General features: G+C 44.7%; 1 protein-coding gene across 1 annotated transcript in view; it reads left to right on the top strand.

Annotated features, from left to right (window-relative positions):
* Anos1 (anosmin 1) overlaps positions 1–24,327 on the top strand; it is a 135,048-nt gene that overhangs the window by 81,921 nt on the left and 28,800 nt on the right. Inside the window, exons 5-8 of the mRNA XM_077793991.1 lie at positions 5,907–6,091; positions 7,183–7,312; positions 17,010–17,215; positions 20,547–20,691. Of these exons, the coding sequence (XP_077650117.1) occupies positions 5,907–6,091; positions 7,183–7,312; positions 17,010–17,215; positions 20,547–20,691 (666 nt within the window). The remainder of the gene's footprint in view (positions 1–5,906; positions 6,092–7,182; positions 7,313–17,009; positions 17,216–20,546; positions 20,692–24,327) is intronic.

Here is a 24,327-nt window from a genome sequence, read left to right on the forward strand (position 1 = left end):
GCCCAACCCAAGAACAGACGTGTCCTTGTGCAGACTTTAAATATTTTGAGTGGTCCTCTTGAGACAGAGGAATGACCCTCTTCCGAACATGGGGACTCCCTCCATCCCACAGGTCTGCAGATAGAATCGTTGGCATTCAAGAGCAAATTCTAGAGCACTCCAGGGCACGGGTCGGGCTCAGGGCCAGGAGTCCTCCGTGAGCCGGATGAGGGTGTTTCGTACCCAAGCCGTTCGGGTGGATTCTGAATTGTTTGCATAGGATCAAGGCACACAAGGAGACACACATTCTGTGAATTTGGGGGTCCAATTTGAATAGTGAGTAGAATCAATCCGTAGCTGTGGATGATTACAAGGAGAACAAGAGCTCTCTGTCCCTCACTCTGGTATGCACATGCCAAGTGCCCATCATTTCTACCCGCTGGTAGGTTTTTGACAATCTGGGCATAGAGCAGTATTCACTAGCAATACGAGTTTTGGGGTCTGTACCAAACGGCTAGTATTAAAAGTCCCTTCTCCTCAAGAGCTCACCTCTGCAGAATTAATGCACCTCTCTGCCTCTTGGAATTGCCTTCCCCCTTGAAACCTGTAGAATCCACCTGATGTTATTAATTTTTTGAAAAATGCCTCTTGGATCCTTAGAACCCCAACGTAAGTTTTATGTCCCAGATTCAAAATATTTGGTGCTCTCCCCTTCTTACTGAGTGACAGTTCTCGAATGGATCCAACACTTCATCGTCTCCACCCCTCTTATTGTAATCTCCAACAAGTCACTTTGCAAACATCTAAAACTATTTCATTTCTAAAAACTTTGATGTTATATGAAACTTCTCCCCAGGACGACTGATTGTATGCTCTTCACCATGAGGATGCTGTCAGAATATCCATTTTTAAGCCCTTTGTAAAACTCACCGGGTTTCAAAACAAAGCCTATTTCAAGAGTGATGATGGCAATTAAAATAGGCATTTAAAATTAAAAACATTGGAGAATCAGTGTGAATTTCAGATGTGCCTGTTTCACAGGAAATAAGAACAATTCCAGGAAGGACCAACGAGATGAATTATATAGAGACACATTTAAACCTGTATGCAACTAAATAGAATGGATTTTTTTTTCTTTTCTTTTTTTTTCTTTCTTTATTGTTATTTGTTCTAATTAGGGATACATGGTGACAGCAGAATGCATTTTGATTCATCGTACACAAATGGAGCACAGCTTTTCATTTCTCTGGTTGTACATGATGCAGAGTCGTACCATTCCTATCTCCCATGATCAACTTGTCCCAATCAAAGTTCCTGCATTCTCCCCACCACACACACACACACACACACACACACACACACACCCATTATAGATAAGCATCCACTTATCAGAGAGAACATTTGGCCCTTGCTTTTCTGGGATTGGTTTACTTCATTTAGCATGAACTTCTCCAGCTCCATTCATTTACCTAAAAATATTATTCTCTTTTACTGCTGAGTAATATTCCACTGTGTAGATGTACCACATTTTCTTCCTCCATTCGTCTATTGAAGGGCACCTAGGTTGGCTCCATAGTTTGGCTATTGTGAATTAAGCTGCTGTAAACATGGATGTGGCTGCGTCAGTCACTGTACTATGCTGATTTAAGTCCTTGGGGTATAAACTGAGGAGTGGGATAGCTGGGTCAAATAGTGGTTCCAGAGTGGATCTTTAAGAAGTGCTAAAGTCACTCTTGTGCAACAAAGGAGCTCCTAACTTGGATTTTGTGGGAAGAGGCAATTCACAGAGCATAAGCCACCAATAGAATGAATGGACTTTATGAAGCTGCAGTGAGCCAATAATGTTTGCATCCTAAGAATGATCAAATAGATCCTGTCAGAATCCTTTCAGTAACCTCTTAGCCTAGTAGCAACTTGGAATCCTTGTTGACCTTCTCACGTAGAAGTCAACCTGCTTGCTCTCATCACAAACGAATGCTGCTGGCCCCAGGACCCTGGGATGTTCTGATGTGACTCGGTGGCTGTCTAACACCTATTGAAATAGTATCCCAAACCAAAGCTCTCACTGGGGTTCATTAGAAATCATCATCATCATCATCATCATCATCATCATCATCATCCAATGAAAACTTATGTCATTATCAAACATTTATAATCTAATAAAATCACTGGTTCATCAGCATTTAAGGCTAAGGAATAACCTACAATTCTTCCCTAACCACACTGACCTTAGTCTTAGGTTACTTTGTAGAGCTGAAGAATTTCAATTAAATGCAGAGTGTAGACCACAGAGGACCAAATCTACTGGGCGATCATGACCAACTTGCCCATTTCTCATGAGCTAGTTTACTTATTAGATGTTCGCCTCTCAAAACGCTGTCACCTAGGTAGGTGCTGTTTGGAAATCCTCGAGAAGATTGGCTCCATGTGTTCCCTGGGTTTAAGTTGAAAAGAAGCGGATGTCCCCCAGATCTTCCAGCACGGATACATTTCAGTTGAATAAACATCGGTGGAGTGGCTCTCGTTGGCCGTGACCCATTCTGGGCACCGGGGCACAAAGTGCAAGATGAAACCCGCCCTCAGCCCGCGCCGGGTTCATGGATGAGCTCGTCACGCACAAAGGAATCATCTGAGTGTGCAAGTCGTTTTCTGAATTCTTGCAACAAATTGATATTTAAGAGTATCATTTAACTGTTTTTCGTGTTACTAAAGTTTTAAGCTAATAGAGCATACACGTCCGCACCTTCTATTTGGTCTACTGTGTTTCTTGGAAGGGAGGTAAGAGGTGCAGATTTTATGGCTTCTCTCTCTCTCTCTCTCTCTCTCTCTCTCTTTTTAATTTTCAGTAAAGCGAAGAGCAGTGAAATAAAAGACACAGAGTGTTCACAGGAGTGGAGAGGCAGGAAGTTTCTCAATCTATGAAATGCAAGTCTGGCCACAGGAAGAAAGTTGAAATCTTTACCAAGTTTTAGACCAATTTCCGCCTCTCCTTTTATCTCTGTTTTCTCTTTGTCACGAACCAATCAGCAATCAATCATTTGCCCATTTATTTCTTTTTCAAAAGACCCAATGACAGAGTTGATTTAATATTTCCACTTAATAATGTGAAATTCAAATTTCAGGACTTTAGAGATGGACTAATACAGTATGTTCAAATCATTTAGACCTTCAAGGGAAAAACTTTGACACTGATAACTGAATCTCAACATGGCTAGGCAACTGTTGATTACTTATCATCATTGATTTTTCTATCAGTTTCTTCTTAGCATCTTTTAAAGGACTGGGTTTCTGTCGCTTTGATGCTACCAAAATATATGTTTTGCATTTTAAAGAAGAAAAAAAAGGACCTATTTTGTCACATCTCGTGGGGTGACATATGATCATATTTTTATATTTCTCATCAGGATAGTTTAGATTTCAGATGGCTAATTGGTTCAAAAACAGCTTTTAGGAAGAAAATCTCTAATCACGTTTGGAACGGAAAGCACACGAGGAGTGATCCATCTCCACATCTGGTTATGCAATTGGGATGCTCCTTGGGCTCAGGAGGATGGTGTTCTCTGGCAGAGAGGGCTGGAGGTCCTGGGGGTGTGCAGCCCCCATCTGCACACAATTACAGAGGAGAGCTGGAATGACTTCCAATCAAGGGAGCCAGCTACCCTTAATGCAAAGCAGATGGACCGTCTCTTAACATGCAAATTGCAGGAGAGTTGCACATCCTAATTAAAGAGACTTTTTAATGGAGAAATTTGAACCGTCGTGGTCCTGATACTCATTACGCCGGAGGAAGGCTGTAGGTGGTGGAATGCTACTCAAGATTGAATCCTTTCGGCAAAGAGCTCTGGATGCTTGCATGTGCTTCCGATAGGTTCAGGTTAGTTGAACGGCGGGGATATTTACCACCACTGTATTCGCCCTAGAAGATTATATGGCAGACAGCCAGGGAGAAGGGTGGATTTGCATGTCTCAGAAACTGCTCTGAAAGTCTGCAGAAGTAACTGGTCACCTTCTCCACCATGCACAGAGACATCCAGGGAATCGGGAAATGTGCTCAGACCTGCATAGCCTCTCAGTAGAATCACGCGTCTGTCACCTGCCTGCCCATCTCAAACACAAGAAGGACACAAAACGATCTTTCTGTTCAGTTTGGATTCTCATCACTCCGAACAAGTTTGGGTAAATTTTTTGCATGAGACAAGAAATAGAGACGTACTTCTGGTATTAAATTGGTCATGAATTAACTAAGGGATTCCCATCTTATCTATAAAAAGTTCTTTTAAAACCGGAAAAAATACTATAGACAATGCAAACAAACAAATAAAATTCTGTTCTACTTGAAAACTGCTTTTGACTGCTTTGGTTCATACCTTCTTTTCTTAAAAAACAATAAAGTAAATGTGTATTTGAGTAATATAGCCATGATAGAAGAGAGAAGAGTTATTTGAAAGTATACATGGTTGGGAAGGCAGCACACAATACCTGGGATCAGGGTTCACTTTTGGAAGTGAGTTTCGAGCGGAGGGTCGCCACTGTTGAAAAGGTCTATGCAAATGTTTCCAACTTTTCTCATTTCCCTGGGTTCATTCTTGCCTGGAGTACAGAAAAGTCAGGGAGGTGGTTCCTCCAGCAAATATTTAGTGACCCTTTGGTGTTGCGTAATGTTCTCTCCCCTGGGGCATTCCAAGAGGTGGGAAAGACCTCTGGAGGCTGTAGCCTCATGCAGCAGACAGGCATCGTTCAATGAGCTCTTTGCAGCACGGGACAGTTAAACGCACATCCTGACAGTTGCACGTTCAAGAGTCGAGAGGCCCCAAAGAATGGATCCTTTTTTTTTTTCCAACTGGGAAATTTAGGGAAAGAGATGCAGAGGGGTGGCATTTGGTGTGGGTCTGGAAGTACTTAAGTGTCTACAGTCAGAAAACAGAATGAAAGACGACTGGGTATGATGATAATAATAATACCATCAACCGTCGATTGTGTGTTTGTGGGAAAGCGGATTCAAAGATGGGATCTATGGTGCAAATGCAGGAGGCACCCTGGAATAAATCAGCAGATAAATGGCAGTCATGTGATTGACAGACGCCTGGAGGGAGATGAAGGAAACTGGATGCAATGAGAGAGTTGGAGTCCCACCTCGACCTTCAAAAATCATCACAAAATGTCAGAAAGTGGATTAGACAAGGAGATGGACAGGCAGGGAGATGAGCCGAGAAGCTGAGAAGTAGAGGCAATAGACAGAGAAAAGGAGAGCAGGAGGCCTCCGTGGAGATGGACTATTTGGGAATTTCTATGCATGGACCCAGTAGATGGGGGTGGGATAAGAATATACCAAAGCAGGTCTCGCCTAAAGAATAGCACTGTTGCAAAGACAGCAGTCACAGGGAAAAGGGGCATATGTAGAGGCGGGACGTGTGGAGGGAAATTCTGCTGAACAGAAGTCAGCTAGTTGTCTCAAGGTTCTGCAGATTCCACATTTTCCAGTTTCCTCTCTGTTTAAACCCAAGAAATGGAAAAAGAAACGGAGCTCTCTGAACTGGATTTTTCCAAATGAGCTTTTGGCGGTGCCTTAGGCCAACGCCATTCTCCACAGAAAATGGTGGTGTTGACCGTGTCCACCAACATGGTGCCATAGATTCCCACCAAATGGCTTCTCAAGTTCCCTTTCAATAAAGCCCGTGGTGCAGAACGGTGGATCTCAAATCTTTCCCTCACCACGACAAATTGCATATTCCTGGCGTAGGATGGATTGCACCTGATGTCAGATGTCCCCTGTTATACCTGATGCGGAGAGGTCACGTTTACGAAAGGAGATGGAACCTTGGTGGGTGGCAGAGGAGATGGGTCTCTCTTGTCGATTTCCTCCCTCAGCACTTACCTGCACTTGGGGTCCCCTGCAGATGGCTTTAATTGACATGGTCTGGTTCCAGGGGTCCCCTTGAAGCCCAGGAAAGAATTACGATTTACCGAGCACAAGTCGGGGCAGCTGGAGGTGAAGTGGTCCTCCAAATTCAACGTGTCCATTGAGCCCGTCATCTACGTGGTACAAAGGAGATGGAATTATGGGATCCACCCCAGCGAGGACGATGCCACTCACTGGCAGACGGTGGCCCAGGTAAGTCCTTTCTTGGAGACTGTCCCCGCACACATTAAGCACAGCACGTTCACTTACTGTGCCTCCGTCAGGACAAAAGAAATAAGTGAAGAGCTTGGTGTCAAAGAAACACCAAAAATTATCGTTTGATTCCTGTTGTTTTTTGCTAGCTCATGCCACATGCGATTCTTTGTCCCAATGCTCCAGATTACCATTCCGGCTTTGAATTTTTCATCCTCAGAGCCAAGATGAGTCTGCACCAGACGTTGTAAGTCAGTACATCCCATCTGGCTGAAGGCTGCCAAAGTTATTGATATCTGGAGACCCTAGCAGTAGATGCAAGAAAACCTGCGTGTCTCACCCAGTATCTATTTTTTTTTTCTTTTTTAAAATTGCACAAGAATAGACAGTTGTCTCTGGATAGCCATGCAGGATATTATTTTTTAGGATCCCCTGTAGATTCCAAAATCCGATGATGCTCAAATCCCTCACAGCACGGTATTTTCCTGTAGCTGTGCAAATCCTCCTACACTTGAAGTCCTGGCTAGATGACTTAGAATACCTAAGGTAATCTGAATGCTATCTAAGTCATTGTTAAGGGACGAATCATATTGTTAATCATATGATTCAATATTGATTAACTGTACTGTTCAGGGACGCATCATAAGGGAATTAAAAAAGCACGTACGTGTTCAGTACAGAGACCATTTTTTTTTCCCAAATATTTTTTCACCCAAATATCTTCCAAAGTATTTTTCCAAATATGTCAGAATATTTCCAAATGTGTGGCAAATATTTTGAATCCAAGTGTGCAGAATTCCTGGATGCAAAAGGTGAAATAGTTACTCTTGAGGGCCAGGACTGGATTCTCATGATATCATGGGATGTACTCAAATAAAAAATTGTTTTGAGCTACAGTTAACTTCTTGATATAGTCATCAGCCTTTAAAGCATGTGGGTTCTCATAGCTGCGGGTTTAAGAGGCATCTTCTTTCTATAACCTAGAAATGAATTCTTTGCATTGGCTAAAGAGTTTGTGTCATTTTTTGAAACACACCCAGTGGACACATCAGAATGAAAACTGACCCGTGCCCTGTGACATTTCCCTTCAGACCACGGATGAGCGGGTTCAGATGACCGACATAAGACCCAGCCGGTGGTACCAGTTCCGAGTGGCCGCCGTCAACGTGCACGGGACTCGGGGTTTCACGGCACCCAGCAAACACTTCCGCTCTTCCAAAGGTCAGTCTCGCTGCCCTGCGCCCAGTGGGGGACCCTCGCCTTGCTCCCTGACGCACCTGGGATGTGATGGCCATCTCCATGCGGTGGTTGGTCAGCAGGTGGCCATGCTGTTGTTACAGAAGGGGGCCAGATGTGTTGGAAGGTACCTTGGGCATTTATGGTTTAGGAGGTCAGCGGAGTTGTTCCTTCAAGTTGTCACAGAAAATGATAATAAGGGGGCCTTCTAAACTTTGAAGTTGGGGTCTTCCAGGATGGACTTGTACTCAACGTCTTCACTAAGATTCTCCATCAAGCTGGGCACAGTGGCGCACGCCTGTAACCCCAGCTACTCGGGAGGCTGAGGCAGGAGGATAGAGAATTCAAAGCCAGCCTCAGCAACTTAGTGAGGCCCTAAGCAACTAAAAAAAAAAAAAAAATTCTCCACCAAGCATCATTCTACAAATTTTGGGGACAAAGCCTGAGTTTCAGGTGCAATACAATGTCATCTTTCATACAATAGCTGATAACTGAGTGAGTTAGTCTCTTAGTTTTGTTTCATAATGTCTAGAACCTGGACCCCTCCTAGATTTTTTTTTTGGTCATTGCTAAAATTTTGAAATTCCCTGTTTATTGCTATTTAAAATTTCTGTGGAATCAGATGATCCTCTATGGCATCAGTGGTTAGTTTATTCTATGGGAGTGGAAGGACATAATTTTAACCAGAAAGCAATGATATCTTCAGGTTTATTTCTCCAAAGCACTTTGAAAACTAATTTATTCTCCACTTGACTAATCAAGATCTAGTATTTTTTAATATATATTTTTAGTTGTACCTTTATTTTACTTATTTTTATGTGGTGCTTAGGATCGAACCCAAGGTCTCGGTCTCGCATGAGCAAGGCAAGAGCTCTACTGCTGAGCCACAACCCAAGCCCCAAGATCTAGTTTTATAGACAAAAAAATGTCATATTTACTTACTAACCCAAAATCATATGGGAGCTAATTTATTTACAATAAATGTAAGCCGAGTACATGGTGGTAGTAACAATTAATGTCAGCCTTACTACATCAATGGTGTGGCTGCGACATGTTGTGATTTCTGGAGCGTGACTGTAAAAACGTCCCCGTCTCAGTCTGTCCATTTCTATTTGCTACCACTTCCTCTGCCTAACTCAGGACTGGAGAAGAAAACTTGTACTAAAAATATTATTTGGACTCCATTACAGAGTGCATTGTAGATTTGTATCTTTCTTAGGAAAAAAAGTCATTTTTTTTAAAAAGAGAAAGGTATCTTTTGTTTCGGGGAGGCAAACACAGCACACAACTAAGCATGCTTTCAAGGGAAATTGCAGATAAAGACGTCAAAGCGTCAGACCAGACTCTGTCTCCAGGTGGCCCGAGCACTTGGAGAGAAATGAATAATGAATAATGAATAATGAAATGAATGATGAATCCTAGGTTAGGAGGCAGGGGTCGATAAAAAGCTTGAGGCCTCTTCACCTCGTTTGCAAGGTTCAAATGGGAAACATTGCCGTCACCAGGAAAGTATTGCTCTGTTTCCTGCTTGTCTGACCAGGCTCCAAACTCCAGCGCCAAATGTTGCCTTGGGAGGCGCCTCCCAGACATTAGTTATTAAACTCTTAAAAACCAAAAAGTTCTGCACAGAATGTATGGTAGGTTCTATGACTTCGTCGGTGGGACACACCACAAGAACGATGTGAGTGTCACAGATAGCTAAACAGGGGAACATACTCGCTCCCCCCAGATCCACCCAAAGGAGACTTCATCTCTACCAAGATGGCGCCAGGTCTTTTCTGACTCCATCGCAAGTGGAGAGAAATCTTGTCTGGAAAATATTGTCTCACAATTTTATGAAAATAATTGATGGTGCCACAAAGTCTATTCTTTATGGGAGTACAACCCGATAATTTGTATTATTTACAGTTCTGTCGCCTCATCACCAACGTTGGGGTTAGAACAAATCCATCCTCCCAGTAAGAGCATGCCTCACTGGGAAAATTTAAAGATAGAAAGTTGTTTCTATTGCTTTAGCTTCTCTTATGACCCATGTATTTGAATGGCAGCCCTATTAGAATAATTAGCATCCTTCAATGATTAGTTTAGTGATGGACAATGCTGTCCTCGGTGCAGTTCATCACACACACAAACAAAAAAACAACTGAAGAGTCATTTCCAATAAGTCACCAGCAAGTCCTCAAGAAGTACCAGATTTCCTTTTCTGCATGTGTTTTAGTTAGTTTTACTAACGTTGTGACCAAAACATCTGACAAGAACAACTTAGAAGAGGAAAACTTTACTAGGGCTCACGGTTTCAGAGGTCCAGTCCGTAGATGGCCAACTCCATGGCTCTGGGTCCAAGAGCATCATGGCGGAACATCATGGCACAAGGGCCCAGTGGAGGAGGAGAGCAGCTCAGCTCATGGTGGAATCAAGAAGCAGAGAGGCGGGTGGAGAGGGAGGGACAGACCCCAGGGAAGATGCACCACTCCAGAGCACACCCCCAGTAACTCATTTCCTCCAGCCACACTCCACCTGCCTATAGTGACCACCCAGTCTGTCCATTCAAATGAGGATGGACTGTCCAATCACCCCATAGTCTGAGTGATTCTGTTGACATCTGTTACCTTGGGTCTGTCTTGAGCGTAGCACGTCCTCATAACTCCAGGTCTAACTTGACTGGAAGCAATCTTCTTTACCATGTCAACAGTCTTAGAAGACCCTCCCTCCTCCCTCCTCCTTCTCAAACCTCCTCCCACCTCTGCCCAACACTCCCAACTCTCCGTGGCCACGGGACCTTTGCATTGCTACTTCTTGGAACCAGAAAGTTCTTTCTCCATTCAGTTGCAAGGCTGACTCTTCCACCACCTCCACACCACCCCTCCTACAATTACGAACAGACAAATCCGCCAACCAACCCACATTGCCCCTGCTCCATTCTTTCTCGGTTTTCACTCCCTACCTCGAAGGTTTTACATGGTAAACGTTTTGCTGTTCTGTCTTCGGTTGAGTCAGGGTGAAGGTGTGTGTCCCACGGATATTTTTGTCTTTGGGTGCAGTTACTAACTCCAGTGCCTGACATGTCAGAGCCGCTAGACCAGACGTCACTGCATTTCAAAAAAGGAATGAGTCCTGAGTAATGAAAAGAGAAGCTGAAATCAGAAAAATAACTTGTTTTCCTGACCTTGACTTTCCCCAGTGGAACAGGACAACACTTTCATGGTGCCTACCCTGTTTCGAAACTCATGGTGCCTTTTCTGTCCATAAAGGCCCATTTATTTCTGTTTTGCTGCAGAATCGTGCCCGCCTTCTGGTGATTTAACATTGCTTTAAGAAAGAATCAGTGTTCCCACAGTCGTACACTATGTCCAAGGGCAAGCAATCATCTAATGTATTTGGGGAAGGTAGTCATCTAGCCATAACGGGAAGGAATTTTTTTTCATCTGCCATGAACACCTCTGGAAACAAAAGTAAAATTAAGTAGGAAAAGGAAAGAATGATAAAAAAAAATAGTTCTCTTTACTTTAGCCTCACTGCTGGGCATTCGTAGGCTATAACCCCAATTTTCATAGAAAAGCCAAAATTCTTCCCATTATTTTCCTTATGATTGTGTTAAATTCGAAATTCGTCTGTCGTTTGCCAAAATGGACTGGTGACTGTTTAAGGTAATTTCTTTTTAACTCATTTATTCTGCCCTGATGGACTCTTCACCAAACATCTGTATTTTATAGGGAATTCTCAGTGCATAGATTAAAAGTAATCGAATGCATGGATTAGAAACTTACTTTCATGCATACCCTGCTCCCGATGGCCACCAACTCCCACCTGCTCCAGAATCTATCCAGGATTACAGAACGGGTAAAATCAGTATTATTATTTATTTTTCCGGCAGCCAAAAGAATAAAAGAGAACTTGGAAAATGCTGTTTAAATTTACTTGTTGAAAGCCTGTATACCATTTTTTTTCTTCCAGTATTTGAGTAGAAATTGGATTAAAGTTTTAAAAATAACCAGGCACAGTGGCTCACGCCTGTCATCCCAGCAGCTTGGGAGGCTGAGGCAGGAAGATCTCGAGGTCAAAGCCAGCCTCAGCCACTTGGCGAGGCCCTAAGCAACTCAGGGAGACTCTGTCTCTAAATGAAACACAAACTAGCAGAGATCCTAATTTGGCAGGCACGCTATTTGGGATGAGGGTCGTCCACATAGAGAAATACAGGATGGGTTTTTTGTTCTTTTTGGCTTCTTTATCAGCAGATGGGTTTTAAACCTCTTCTTGACACTGTTTCTATCCATGGAAAAATGGGTAAAAATGCATATATTGCCGACTTCTCACTGGAAAATACAAGCTGCTCAGTGGTAATAGTGTAATACAGTAAGATCAGATTGACAACTCTGAAGAGTCTTGGAAATAAACGGTCTGCTTTTGGCTCTTGAGACTAGGTGCATATGCACATGACCACAGAAAGAAGAAAATATTCCAAGTCTGTGAACCATATAAGACAAAATCCAAATCCGTCTATTTTTTCTTATGGTTTTCAAAGCAGGCGAATATTTGTTTGGGGCATTTTAAATCAGTCAGTTATCAACTGGCCATTGCAAAATAATATACATTTAAGGGAACTTAGGAAGAAAAGGGTCAAATCCAACTTAAGGTATTATTAATCTTATGTCTTTGAATATTTATTGTATTTTAATATGTCTTTGAATATTTATTATATTTTTCCCTCCAAATTCAGAGGGTTTTTTTCCCATCTTTTTTTCCATTTCTGTATACAGTACAAAGGAAAGAAAGTACACAGAATTGTTTTCATAGTGTACAAGAGTCACAGGTTCTGTTTTTCTGCACATGCATTACAAAGTGTTGGTAAAACTAGGCAGGACTCTCTGGGAGTAACAAAATTCCCTGTGTCTCCTTGGGGACCCAAGACTGTACTGTCCCAGGGCTGCACATATGTTCCACTTCCAATAAGCAACCCTGAGTCGTCTTTATGAGTCTTGAGAGCATTGAATAGTTGCAAATTTACCTGCCACGAAGCTTCAGTGACTTCCCAAAGACTAATGCCCTGGATATTTAGGGTACTATATGGGGAATTTTTTTTTTCATTTAAGAGGAAGTTCAAGTATCCCAAGAGTGAAATCCGGAAAGGAAAAATTGAGATCTAAATATTAGAACCAACATTCTATTTGCTTGGAGACTTTGCAACCTAGTTGCAACATGACTTTTAAAATAAAACTGCAGTGGATCTCCGTCTCACACCTTCAGAGGTACTCCTGGGACGCAGCTCAGTGGGAAGGGGATCTCAGACATCGACATTCATTTTCCTGCAATATATATATATAGTTTTTATTCTGTGCTGTGTGCGGGTTAGCCTGTGATTATTTATAGTGGCTACTTTCTTTGTAGCCCTAGCTATTTATCTGGGGTTTTTTGTTTTAACAGGCAGACGTGGTTTCTATGTAACAAATAGCATTGTCTGCCAACCTGACAGGAGTCTGCCCTCACAAAAAGTGACGGGATTTCTCCCTCCCATGAGAGTGTGCAATAATAGACCTGCATTTTGGCCAAGGGTGATAAGTGGTTTCATTTGTCACTTTGGCCACCGCTGGGCTCAGAGTATTCCATTGTGCTAAGACTTCGTGCCTGTTCCTTCGTGGCTTGTGACCTGTGCCAGAAAAGGTTACGTGATCAAACCAGAAATCTGACTTGCTGGAAGTGAGCAGGTCCATCTTCTTTGCTGAAGGCACCACCTAGGATCGCCGGTAAAAGGAACGATTGTTCTCAAAAGCCAAAGTTGGATTCACACGTTAAATATTCAACATAGTTTGCATAAGAAGTTCAGCTCAGTTATCTCCGAGAGTGGGCTTGCTTGGTGTTTTCCGGGGTGCATTCCTGCAGGTAATCGTGAGGGTGCAAAGGAATTAATGGAATGAATCAGCGAGAGAATCGAGACTCAGGGAACATGCTTTGGTGTGAAACTCCGATGGGGGCGTTGAGAGAAGGCTGGTCCTGCAATGTGGATCTAACCCTCTCCCTCTATCATCTGGAGCCAGAGAAGTGAGAAATTAGTCCTCCTGCCCCCTGTCTCCAAACGGGAACAGCATTGCCAACATTCAATCAATAGCATATCATCAAGTTGCACATAACCAGTGTTCATGTCAAGTTTCATGAAGTTGATTCTATAATAGCTTTCAAAATGCTCTTGACGAGGGGTTGGCCATTCATAGACCACGGTCCAAATTTGGCTCTTGGCCTATTTTGCAAATGAGGTTTAATTAGGACATTTTGCAAATTAAAATGTGTAAAAATAGCACCCATTCACCTGGGCACGGTGGCGCATGCCTGTCATCCTGGCAGCTGAGGGTGGGGGAGGGGGGCTAAGGCAGGAGGATCGCGAGTTCAAAGCCAGCCTCAGCAACTTAGCAAGGCATTAGTTTTTGATAAAGCATTAAAAATAAAGATAAAGCATTAGTTTTATCTTTGTCTTCACCGGCACCTAAGCAACTCAGCGAGACCCTGTCTCTAAATATAATACCAAAAGGGCTGGGATGTGATTCATGGTGTGTTCCTGCATCTTAACTTTCCTCTTGCTTTGCGGTGATGATGTCAGCTTGATTTCTGTGTCCTGCAAGGATCTGCCACTCCCTTTGATAGGTGAAGGACGGAATCCTCCATAACAGAAGGGTGCTGCTGTGACTCTCTCATCTCAGATGGGAACAGCACTCCTCTGACTTTGCATTTCACCCGGGGGATCTTATGATCTGACCGTTTTGATTGACAAGTTTGAGCCTGAAACTGGGCTATCTCTGGACAAGTCCAAGTTCACCATTAGGTGAAGCCTCTCTGTCAACCATTCAGCAAATGTTGACTGAGCCTTTGCTGTGTGCTAGGGGCTCTTGTGAATGCTAGGAAGGTAGGATCCAAGAAAAGAGAGAGAGCTTTGATCAGCCCCAGGGCAGGGAGACAGAAAAGAAATAAGCACCATCATCGATCAGCTTCCAAGGAGGATGCTCAAGTTCCACATAAAAACTGTGTACTGTTTGCAGGTAACCCACACACATCCCCCTATAGGTTTTGATCTGCTCCAGTAACTCATGGTACGTCACGCATGGAGCGCTACATGAATGTTGTTACACTGACAGGAAAATGTCTGGACACATTCGGGACGGACGGAATCATCTTTTCTAGTATTTTTAATCTGCAGTCTGCATTTTGACTTTGTAATTTAATAGTGATGGGGGAGGAAGCCATTAGAAGTGTTGGGAGTCACCCCAGCTCCAAAGACTAAGTTCCCCATCCCCCAAGAAGAGCCGTCCAATGGTGAGCCCTATTGGCTCACATGATCCTTACCCACCAATCAGAGCCCTGCTGGCTCACATGATCCTTACCCACCAATCAGACTAGCCCTGCTGGCTCACATGATCCTTACCCACCAATCAGACTAGCCCTGCTGGCTCACCTGATCCTTACCCACCAATCAGAGCCCTGCTGGCTCACATGATCCTTACCCACCAATCAGAGCCCTGCTGGCTCACATGATCCTTACCCACCAATCAGATTAGCCCTGCTGGCTCACCTGATCCTTACCCACCAATCAGAGCCCTGCTGGCTCACATGATCCTTACCCACCAATCAGATTAGCCTTGCTGGCTCACCTGATCCTTACCCACCAATCAGACTAGCCCTGCTGGCTCACATGATCCTTACCCACCAATCAGAGCCCTGCTGGCTCACATAATCCTTACCCACCAATCAGAGCCCTGCTGGCTCACATAATCCTTACCCACCAATCAGAGCCCTGCTGGCTCCCCTGATCCTTACCCACCAATCAGAGCCCTGCTGGCTCACCTGATCCTTACCCACCAATCAGACTAGCCCTGCTGGCTCACCTGATCCTTACCCACCAATCAGACTAGCCCTGCTGGCTCACCTGATCCTTACCCTCCAATCAAAAAGCACCCCATGTCAACTGTCAAACCACCCCTGGCTCTATAAATATGCAGAGCTGTTCCTCAATAAACGGGCATTTGCTCCGATGTCGAGCCTTGTTCGTTCTTTCATGAAGAATCACATCAAAGTCATGGAAGTGCACCATCTTGGTATGATCAGGAGCCTTACTTTTGAGAAAATGTCTGAAAGATACACATCATTTTACAGATGACATGTGCTAAATCTACTGGTATAATAAGGACTTTGGAGAAAATGGTGGTAAAGTTTTCTTGGTCAGGGGGACTATATTAGCTTTCTGGTCTTGTAACAAATACCCTGAGATGCTCCTGTGTTAAGAGCTGATGGAATGTGAGGAAGCAGGGGCAGGTGCCTGAGCAGGAGCTTGGCGTGAACCTGAAGGCAGATTTAGTGGAGAGAGGCATCCTGGAAGCCGGAGGGGTGTGTTGCAAGGAGAAGGAGGTGATCGCTATGGGTGACCAAAGCAGACTTCTCACATGCAAGGGCCCTATGCTTCCCACACCAGGAAAGCCCCGAAACTTTCCTATTTTAAATACAAAGCAACTAGCCTACATAAATATGCCCCAGGCACTGTGGATCCCGGAAGAAAGCTGGGGATTTATTTTTTATTTTTGTATTTGTTCTAATTAGTTGTACGTAAAGAGCAGAATTTCAATTTCAATTCATTATACACCAATGGAGCACAAGTTTTCATTTCTCTGGTTGTGCACCATGTAGTCACACCATTCGTGCAATCGTACAAGTACCTAGGGGAATAATGTCTGATTCATTCCGTCCCCATATTCTGTCCTTCCTACCCCATACCCCTCCTCCCTTCACTCCCCTCTGCCTAATGCAAAGTACCTCTGTTCTTCCCTATCCCCACTCCATTGTGAATCAGCATCCACATATCAGAAAAAAAAAAAAAAACATTTGGCCTTTGATTCTTTGGGATTGGCTTATTTCACTTGGCATGATATTCTCCAGATCCATCCATTTACCAGCAAATGCCGTCATTTCATTCTTCTTTATGGCTGAGTAATATTCCATTGTGTATATGAACCACAGTTTCTTTATCCATTCATCTATTGAAGGGCACCTCGGTTGGCTCCACATTTTAGCTCTTGTGAATTGAGCTGCTATAAACATGGATGTGGCTGTGTCCCTGTAGGGTGCTGATTTTCAGTCCTTTGGGTATAGACTGAGGACTGGGTTGCTGGGTCAAATAGTGGTTCCAGTCCAACTTTTCTAAGGAATCTCCATACTGCAGAAAGCTAGGGATTTTTTTTTTAATATAAGTCCCTTGGCCGTTGTTGCAAAGCTTGGAATGACTGACAGTCACAACATGGGTACATTTTCTCCCGGCTTCTTGGTTCCTACGTTGTTAGATATGGTCTCTCTGGGCCTCCTGTGCAGATGGCGTTGTAGCTGGAACCCTGGGCCGTGTTCTGCTGTGGGGGGATCTGTAGGTGGCCTGTGGTGTGGGGCATCTGCCTGTGCTCAATTTGCAACTGGAAATAATGAGCAGACCCTCTGGCTGCAATCACACGATGCCTTCTCCATTCAGAGTTCTGTAAGCTGGTGGTTTCAGCACCCCATTGAGATTTTGGTTTTCAGAAAACCAGAAAGGGTAAAATTGCAAAACTGGACGTTACACATAAGTCGTTGGATTACACGACAATGCACATAAAATTGGTGTCACGCTGCTGACCCTGGCCGGTGACTCAGATGGCTTCTCTTTTCCCTGGGGTTACAGATCCGTCGGCACCCCCAGCCCCCGCTAACCTCCAACTGGCCAACTCCACCGTCAACAGTGACGGGACCGTAACGGTGACCATTGCCTGGGACCTCCCCGAGGAGCCAGATATCCCCGTGCACCACTACAAGGTGTTTTGGAGCTGGACGGTCAGCAACAAGTCCCTTGTCCCCACCAAGAAGAAGCGGAGAAAAACCACAGACGGGGTGAGTGGGAACGAGCAGGGAGGGCCGCGGCGTGCAGGGTGTATGTGGACCCCAGCCCCTTCCTCTACCTCTTGGCTTCTAAGCAATCAGAAGAGCAATTTTACTGTGCACCTACTCTGGCCATGATACATGGCCCACAGCAAAGGGGTCTCCAGCTGGGTACCATGGCACATACCTGTCATCCCAGCAGCTCGGGAGGCCGAGACAGGAGGATCGCAAGTTCAAAGCCAGCCTCAGCAACTTAGTGAGGTGCTAAGCAACTCAGTGAGACCCTGTCTCTAAATAAAATATAAAATAGGGCTGGGGATGGGGCTCAGGGGTCAAGTGCCTCTGAGTTCAACCCCCATACCCACCCTACCAAAAAAAGAGGACCACCAGTCAGGGACTGAGACCTCTAAAACTTGTCAGACAGGAGAGACCTTTTCTAAGTCGATCTTCTGAGGCATTTGTTAGAGTGACTGAGCACCAAGGAGCATGTGTGCCAAGGGTTTGTGTCCCATCCAAGGCAAACACAACTGAATTGAGTCCACTCACCTACTCTTATTCTAATGGCAGTTACGGCGTCACCTCCAGAAATCAAAGCCACAATTAACACAGGTCCTTCTTACCTGTGTAGCCACAAAAGTGAAATGATGTAAGATGTCCTTTATACGCAGGTCTCTCTCTCTCTCTCAAAAGAACCTTGTAAATTGAAAGGCAAATACTCATAATTCTCCTATTTCAAATTTTTCCACCTGCACACCACTTAGAAAGTACAGTTGGACCACGTGTTTTTCACGTTGATTTAAGAAGAATCTGAAGGGCTTTGTCATCCAGATGCCAAGAGTTAAATCTTCATTGAGCCCTTCTCTGCAGTGAGATTTCTATCATAGTGAACAGGACATTTTGGTGCAGAAAGGAGTTAGCTACTCGATTTACTTTTGGTGTACCTTCCTTCATTTTGATGTTCTAACATTTATATAAACACTCTTCCCCCCTCATTTATGAAGTTGATTCCCCAAATGAGTTCTGTTTAAAAATAGTTTTTAAAAGATAGGATTTTTTTTTGCACTAAAGATTTTGATATCTTGGAATTATAAATCATGTCTCCAAAAACCCATATCATGTTAAACTGTTTTCATTTTGAAGATATTGTCATTCAGGTTGATTTCTTATGTTGAAGAATCCTGCCATGTTTTGTCTGATAGAAATAGCTCAAGAGTAAAAGTTGTAAAATCACCGGAATCCAAAGGGGGGAAAAAAATGACATGATGAAATTTAAAGTTCCCTACTTCAGGTGGCATTGTATGACATTCGTCACCAGACAGCATTGCTCAAAGAGACACCAGGGATATTAGCAACTGATGTGTATCATATGCCCATTATATAAACAAAGCAGGAATCATAAATTCATCACCATGATCCAGTGCAGTTAGTAATTTTAAGTATCCATGAGCCCAGAGTTTGAGTCCCCTTTTCACTGCAGTGACCAAAAGAACTGACAAAGAACAATTTTAGGGGAGAAGTTTATTTCTTTGTGAATCATTGCACTTTGAGATATTAAAGTTTGGCCAACGGATCAATAAGATCAGAAAACAGAAAAGCACCCAAGAAATAAGACGCCAAGGAATTTTCTTCCTGGGGATCGACTATTCCCTTTTCTTAAGACACCGTTCTAATATCCACGGTAACTAAATAAAGTGGGGACTTGCAAGTGAAGGCTCTTTGCAAAGTGGATTTTAATTGACCTGGCAGAAAACAGAGTTTAGGAAGAATAAGATGCAATTAAACAGATAAATCCTACTTATAGGAAATGGGGAACCCGGACTTACGCGCAGACCTGCTAGTGGTTAAAATAGGAAATCATCCTCGGGGAAGCAGAGTCTGACGGCGGGATACCGGCTGGTGAGCTGTTGAGCCCAGATGTCACCAGGGGCCGCGTCGGCAGTGCAGAATCTGACGGAGACGTCCACGGAGGGGCTGGTCCCAGAGCTGATACCACAGACAGCATTAAACTCCTGATTTGGAAATGCCCGTCAACATCCTGTTCCCTCTCTGCAAAGACACCTCCAAACACACCAAGTTAGAATCAGGATGCTAACAGAGGAATTTAAGCAAAAGATTTACTCAGAGGATTCCATGTTTCACCATTTCAGACAACAGTGTAACTAGATACATAAAACTGGAATGATCTTAAAGTAGCACGTTGAATATGGAAGACTGGAATGTTCTCTGCTGGAGAGAATACTACTAATCCTCTGTTGATTGATGTTGCGTTAATAACTGACGCATTCTTCTTCATGGATGCTAATTACCACCAGGACGACCCCTTTATAGAAAAGCATTCTTTTCAATATCACCTTTTTTTTTTTTTTTTTTGGTACCACGGATTTAACCCAAAGGCCCTCTACTACTGAGCCATATCCCAGGCTTTGTTATTTTTGAGATATCTCGCTAACTTGCTTAGGGCCTCACTAAGTTGCTGAGGCTGGTCTAACTCACGATCCTCCAACCTCAGCCTCGTGAGATTATAGGCGTGTGCCACTACACCTGCCCCCTACCTGTCTTTTTTAAATGAACAAGTACATTACGTTTCAATGATTTGTTTTAAATTCTAAGGCAATGATCTTCTTTGTCTTGAGTTCAAGTTCCTGGAAGGGGCTTTACTAAACTTCTCCTAAGTGTCATCTTCAGTTCTAATTCCACCTTGCCCTGTGCACTTGGAGATATCTCCTTTTCCTTTAGCCTTTGCAGAATTCCTGTCTTGTCCCCAAGATATTAAGCCAATTATACAGTTTTTGCTTTACTTCCTTTCAATAACAGCAGCATCTATTGAAAATTGGGTCAGTGTTTGACATTGACGATAATGATGGCAGAAATATCTTCAAGTATTTTTTTTTTGAAGCTGATGTGTTTTATAACTTTTGGTGGAACTGCACTCAGGAGATGTAGAACGGATAGCAAAGAAGGGCAATTAATGCCATCCCATAACTGTCCCCGGTCTCTGGCAACACAAGCCTTTGTAACTTCATTAGGAAGAGCTCTCTTTTCTGTTCAGACTGCTGTCTAGAAGGAAGTGTGTTTGAAATCATTTGCTCCTGTACGTGCAGTTGTTTTATTAGGACAATTATTACTTAACGGGTTTTGGCCTTTTTGTGAAATCTATTTTGATCCGCGGTAAAAGTGGATTTTCTACGGTGCAAATCCACACGGTGTCTGACCTTGGGAAATTGAAGGTCCATGCAAGCTACACGTTGGTGTGCTTCACAGTGTCTGGTAAGATTTGCTATGGAAACGAGAGGAGGTGAAGACCGTTTCTAACGGGGCTCGGGGATACTCTCTCTGTTTGCAGCTCCAGAATTTCGTGGTCCTGGAGAGACTTCAGCCAGATTACGACTACACGGTGGAACTGCAGGCCATCACATACTGGGGGCAGACCCGCCTCAAGAGCGCCAAGGTGTCCCTTCGCTTCACGTCCCCACACCCCACCAGTTACAGTAAGTGACCTCGACGTGCATCTTGAGCTCGATGGTGACACATGCCTGTGTATCCATGGAAGAACGAGGTGCAAAACAGTCTCACCTCTGGAGACATCTTGGTGGTGTTTATTGTTGGTGCAATTGTCTTGGTGCCGTGAAGGAAACTGAACCAGAAAACAGGGCAGGAGGCACCTCGGTGGTAGAGCCCTTGTGTAGCACGGGTGAGTCCCTGGGTTCCGTCCCAAGGACTGCCACCAAAAGAAGGAAAGCCATACCTGGTGAGCCATCTATTTTTGCACTTCTGTTATTTGCACAAGCAGACTTCTCTCTGCTTGAGAGAACACAAGCTGTCAGATGGTTCTAGATTTTGTTTCTCTCCTGAAAGCGTGGCATGCCTGTTTTGCTTGGTGTCACACGGTGGTCATGTTACTTTTTGGACAGCTACCTAATGCTCCGTTGAGTGAAGTTACTTAAGAATTCCCACATTGGTTTTCCTTGTTTCCATTCTTTTTTTCCCCCTTACGTCGTCTGTTTGTCACCAACCGAGCAAAACCAGAGGGTCTCACAGGACGTGCACATCTTAGCTGTAAAATAATTTCCTTGACGTTTGTGGCTTCTTCCGTGTGCGGGGCTGGTAGGGACTGCCGTGTCGGGGCACTTGGAAAGGGCTCAGGGAACCAGGGCAGGGATGAGAGAGACGGCCAGGGACAGGGCCCTTTGTCCTGGGGAACCTGGGGCCATTGGTTCATGAGACTAGCAGAACTCTGACTCCCTCGTGGAGTGGGTCTTGATCAGAAGACAAAGAAAGCACTCAACTTCGCAGAGGCAACACGAGCTCTGCAGAGTGAGAGGCAGCAATCGCTCAGGATTATCTTCCATCACCTGGGAAAAAGGCAGGCTCCAAATGAGCAGCTTGGTTGGATATGACACTTTCTACAAGTACCAGAATCACAGCTTCCTGGCTTTTGGAGAAATCCTCTCTCTGGAGATTAAATAGATTCAAAGGGGTCAACTTTTATGTATAAGTCCGGGTACCATATAACTGTTCCCTAAAACTTCTCATGGAACTATTCCTATGTGTTAAGAAGCTTCATTCTTTTTTCTTTCTTTCTTTCTTTCTTTCTTTCTTTTTTTTTCTTTTTTTTTTTTTTGGTACTAGGGATGAAACCCAGGGGCACTTAATCACTGAGCCACACCTCCAGCCCTTTTCTAATGTTTCATCTAGAGACAGGGTCTCCTGAGTTGCTTATGACCTCACGGTGTTGCTGAGGGTGGCTTTGAACTTGTGATCCTCCCACCTCAGCCTCCAGAGCCCCTGGGATGACAGGCATGTGCCACCAAACCCAACAGCTTCATTCACTTTTAAATCTAGTCATTCATTCATTCTTTGCATTGAAATGTAGGCCTGTGAATTGGGACGTGATTGTCTATGATGCTAGAAATACCATGCTATACTGCACAGACATACATAGTGCGTAATACCCTTTAATTGCATGATTGTGCATGGTCGGTCTAGTGTTTCGTTTAGGAACTATTAACGAGAAAAAGGAGACTGGGTCTGGGGCTCAGTGGTAGAGTGCTTGCCTCACACGGGTGAGGCACTGGGTTCGATCCTTGGCACCACATAAAAATAAAGAAATAAAGATTAAAAACATATAACAAGGAAAAGTCACTATGTGTTCCATACAACAGCAATGTTTTTCCCACGTATTTCTGATCTATATTCTGTTGAATCCACAGATGTGGAGCCTACAGATATGGAGGGCTTGAGTGTACACACACACACACACACACACACACACACGCGCGTGCGCACACACACATAGACATTTTTCCCAACCCTGGATGTATTCTGGTCTCCGCCTTCAAAGTGCCTGGTGTTGAATTGGGGCCATAAATGTAAGATAAAGACGCAGGGCCCTATGCATTGCCTGAAGAGGCCCTGGGGAGCCCTGGGGGAAGACAGAGCTCACATGGAGGAGGGGAATGAGCGCCACATTCTTCCCCGTGAGCCTCCCGTCCTCTGTGCGCTCCTGACACACAGACTCCTTTCCATACAGAAGCAGGGCTCAGAGAAGGAAGGGCTGGGCACAGCACGCAGGGCAGAGGACCCAGCCTGGGGGAGAGAAGGAGGCGGGAGGCCATTCTCTCCTGTGCCTGGACCACCTGCTTCTCCCCTGACCAGTGCTGCTTTGAGCTGCCTCGCAGCACCTCCAGCTGCAGGGCAGCAGGCCCCCAGACCCAGTGCCTCCAACCATGAACTCGCGAGCCCCTTCCCCCCCCCACCAGGGCCAGTGAGTCCTTTGTCTCTGATTTTAAATCCCATGTGATATCTGTCCAGCTGTTCCTGTGGCTCAGACCCTGTCCTCTCTTTCTCATGAAATTCGAATCGTCATCCTGGAGAGCTCCACTTTCTTTTCTTCTTGTTTCCCCCCAAACTCTATCCTGAGCGGCTAGCCGCCTTGTTTCTCTCCAACACCAGAATCTTTCCAGAGTCCGCCCCACGTCTGCACCCTTCTCTTCCCGTGGACGGTGGGGTGCCACCCGTGCTGTGAACCGAGCGTGGCCCTCTGCTCCCCGGCTCCTTCCCGTCAACCGCATCCTTTCCCCGTTAGCAGCTGGAGCGGGCCTGCCAGCTCCCGTCATTTAATCTGCGCGCCTTCCCAGAACAGGAGCGGGCAGGGGAAAGCCGCCACCCCACTGCTCAGTGTTGAGGTGACGGCATCCGGAGTCTGTCTGGCCGTGGTCCCGCTCACGTGTGGCGCGCTCCCTGGCCACGGCACGTGGCTGGCCTTCTTAGTCTTCCTGGGCCTCCTCACCCAGCTCTGCAAACTCAGCGACTTCTTTTACTGATACCAGGGATTGACCTCGGGGGCCCTCGACCCCTGAGCCCCGTCCCCAGCCCTAGGTTGTATTTTATTTAGAGACAGGGTCTCCCTGAGTGGCTGAGCACTTGAGTTGCAGAGGCTGGCTTGGAAACCATGATCCTCCTGCCTCAGCCTCCTCAGGAAGACCTTTGGTGATCTCCTTCTTCACACACCTGTGTCGGCTGTTGTGAGCATCTGTCTTGGTGAGACACCACTGGTTGTCTGTGTGTGATCCCACATGGGTCATGGTCTGTATGGGACATCCATCCTGACTCCTGTGTATCATCCATCGCTGCACCCTGCCTACCAGTGAGACGGGATGAACAAGGTATTCCTTTCCTCCCCTAGAACCTCGGGGTACCTTGGATGGATCTTCTAAGCCTTCATTTTGAAAACACGCCTTTCCTTACTCTGTTTCTTTCCATCCAATCTCCTTCCTAGAACATTCCAGAGCTTTCTATAGGTGTCATTCAGTTGATCCATCAGATACAGGAGTAAAAACAAGGAGACAGAAATGGTATTTTTTTTTTTTGTTATCTTCCAGCAACCGACATCCTCTGTCTTTTCCAGGATGTTTGCACGTTTTAATCATGTGGCTCACCATTCCAGAGGAATTCTCTTTATGGGTGACAGTTTCTACCCTGTGGATAGACACTAGAATTAGGTCTGCTAAGTGAGTAAGCGGCCATACGTAATATTAAGATCCTGACCACCAAGGTATTTGATTCCTAAGGGTTAGGATCTCGGATAATCATCTTTTAAAATCAGACAGTGTCTTCCCTGAACC

This window comes from Urocitellus parryii, chromosome X (assembly GCF_045843805.1).
Source record: "Urocitellus parryii isolate mUroPar1 chromosome X, mUroPar1.hap1, whole genome shotgun sequence".
NCBI lineage: Eukaryota > Metazoa > Chordata > Mammalia > Rodentia > Sciuridae > Urocitellus > Urocitellus parryii.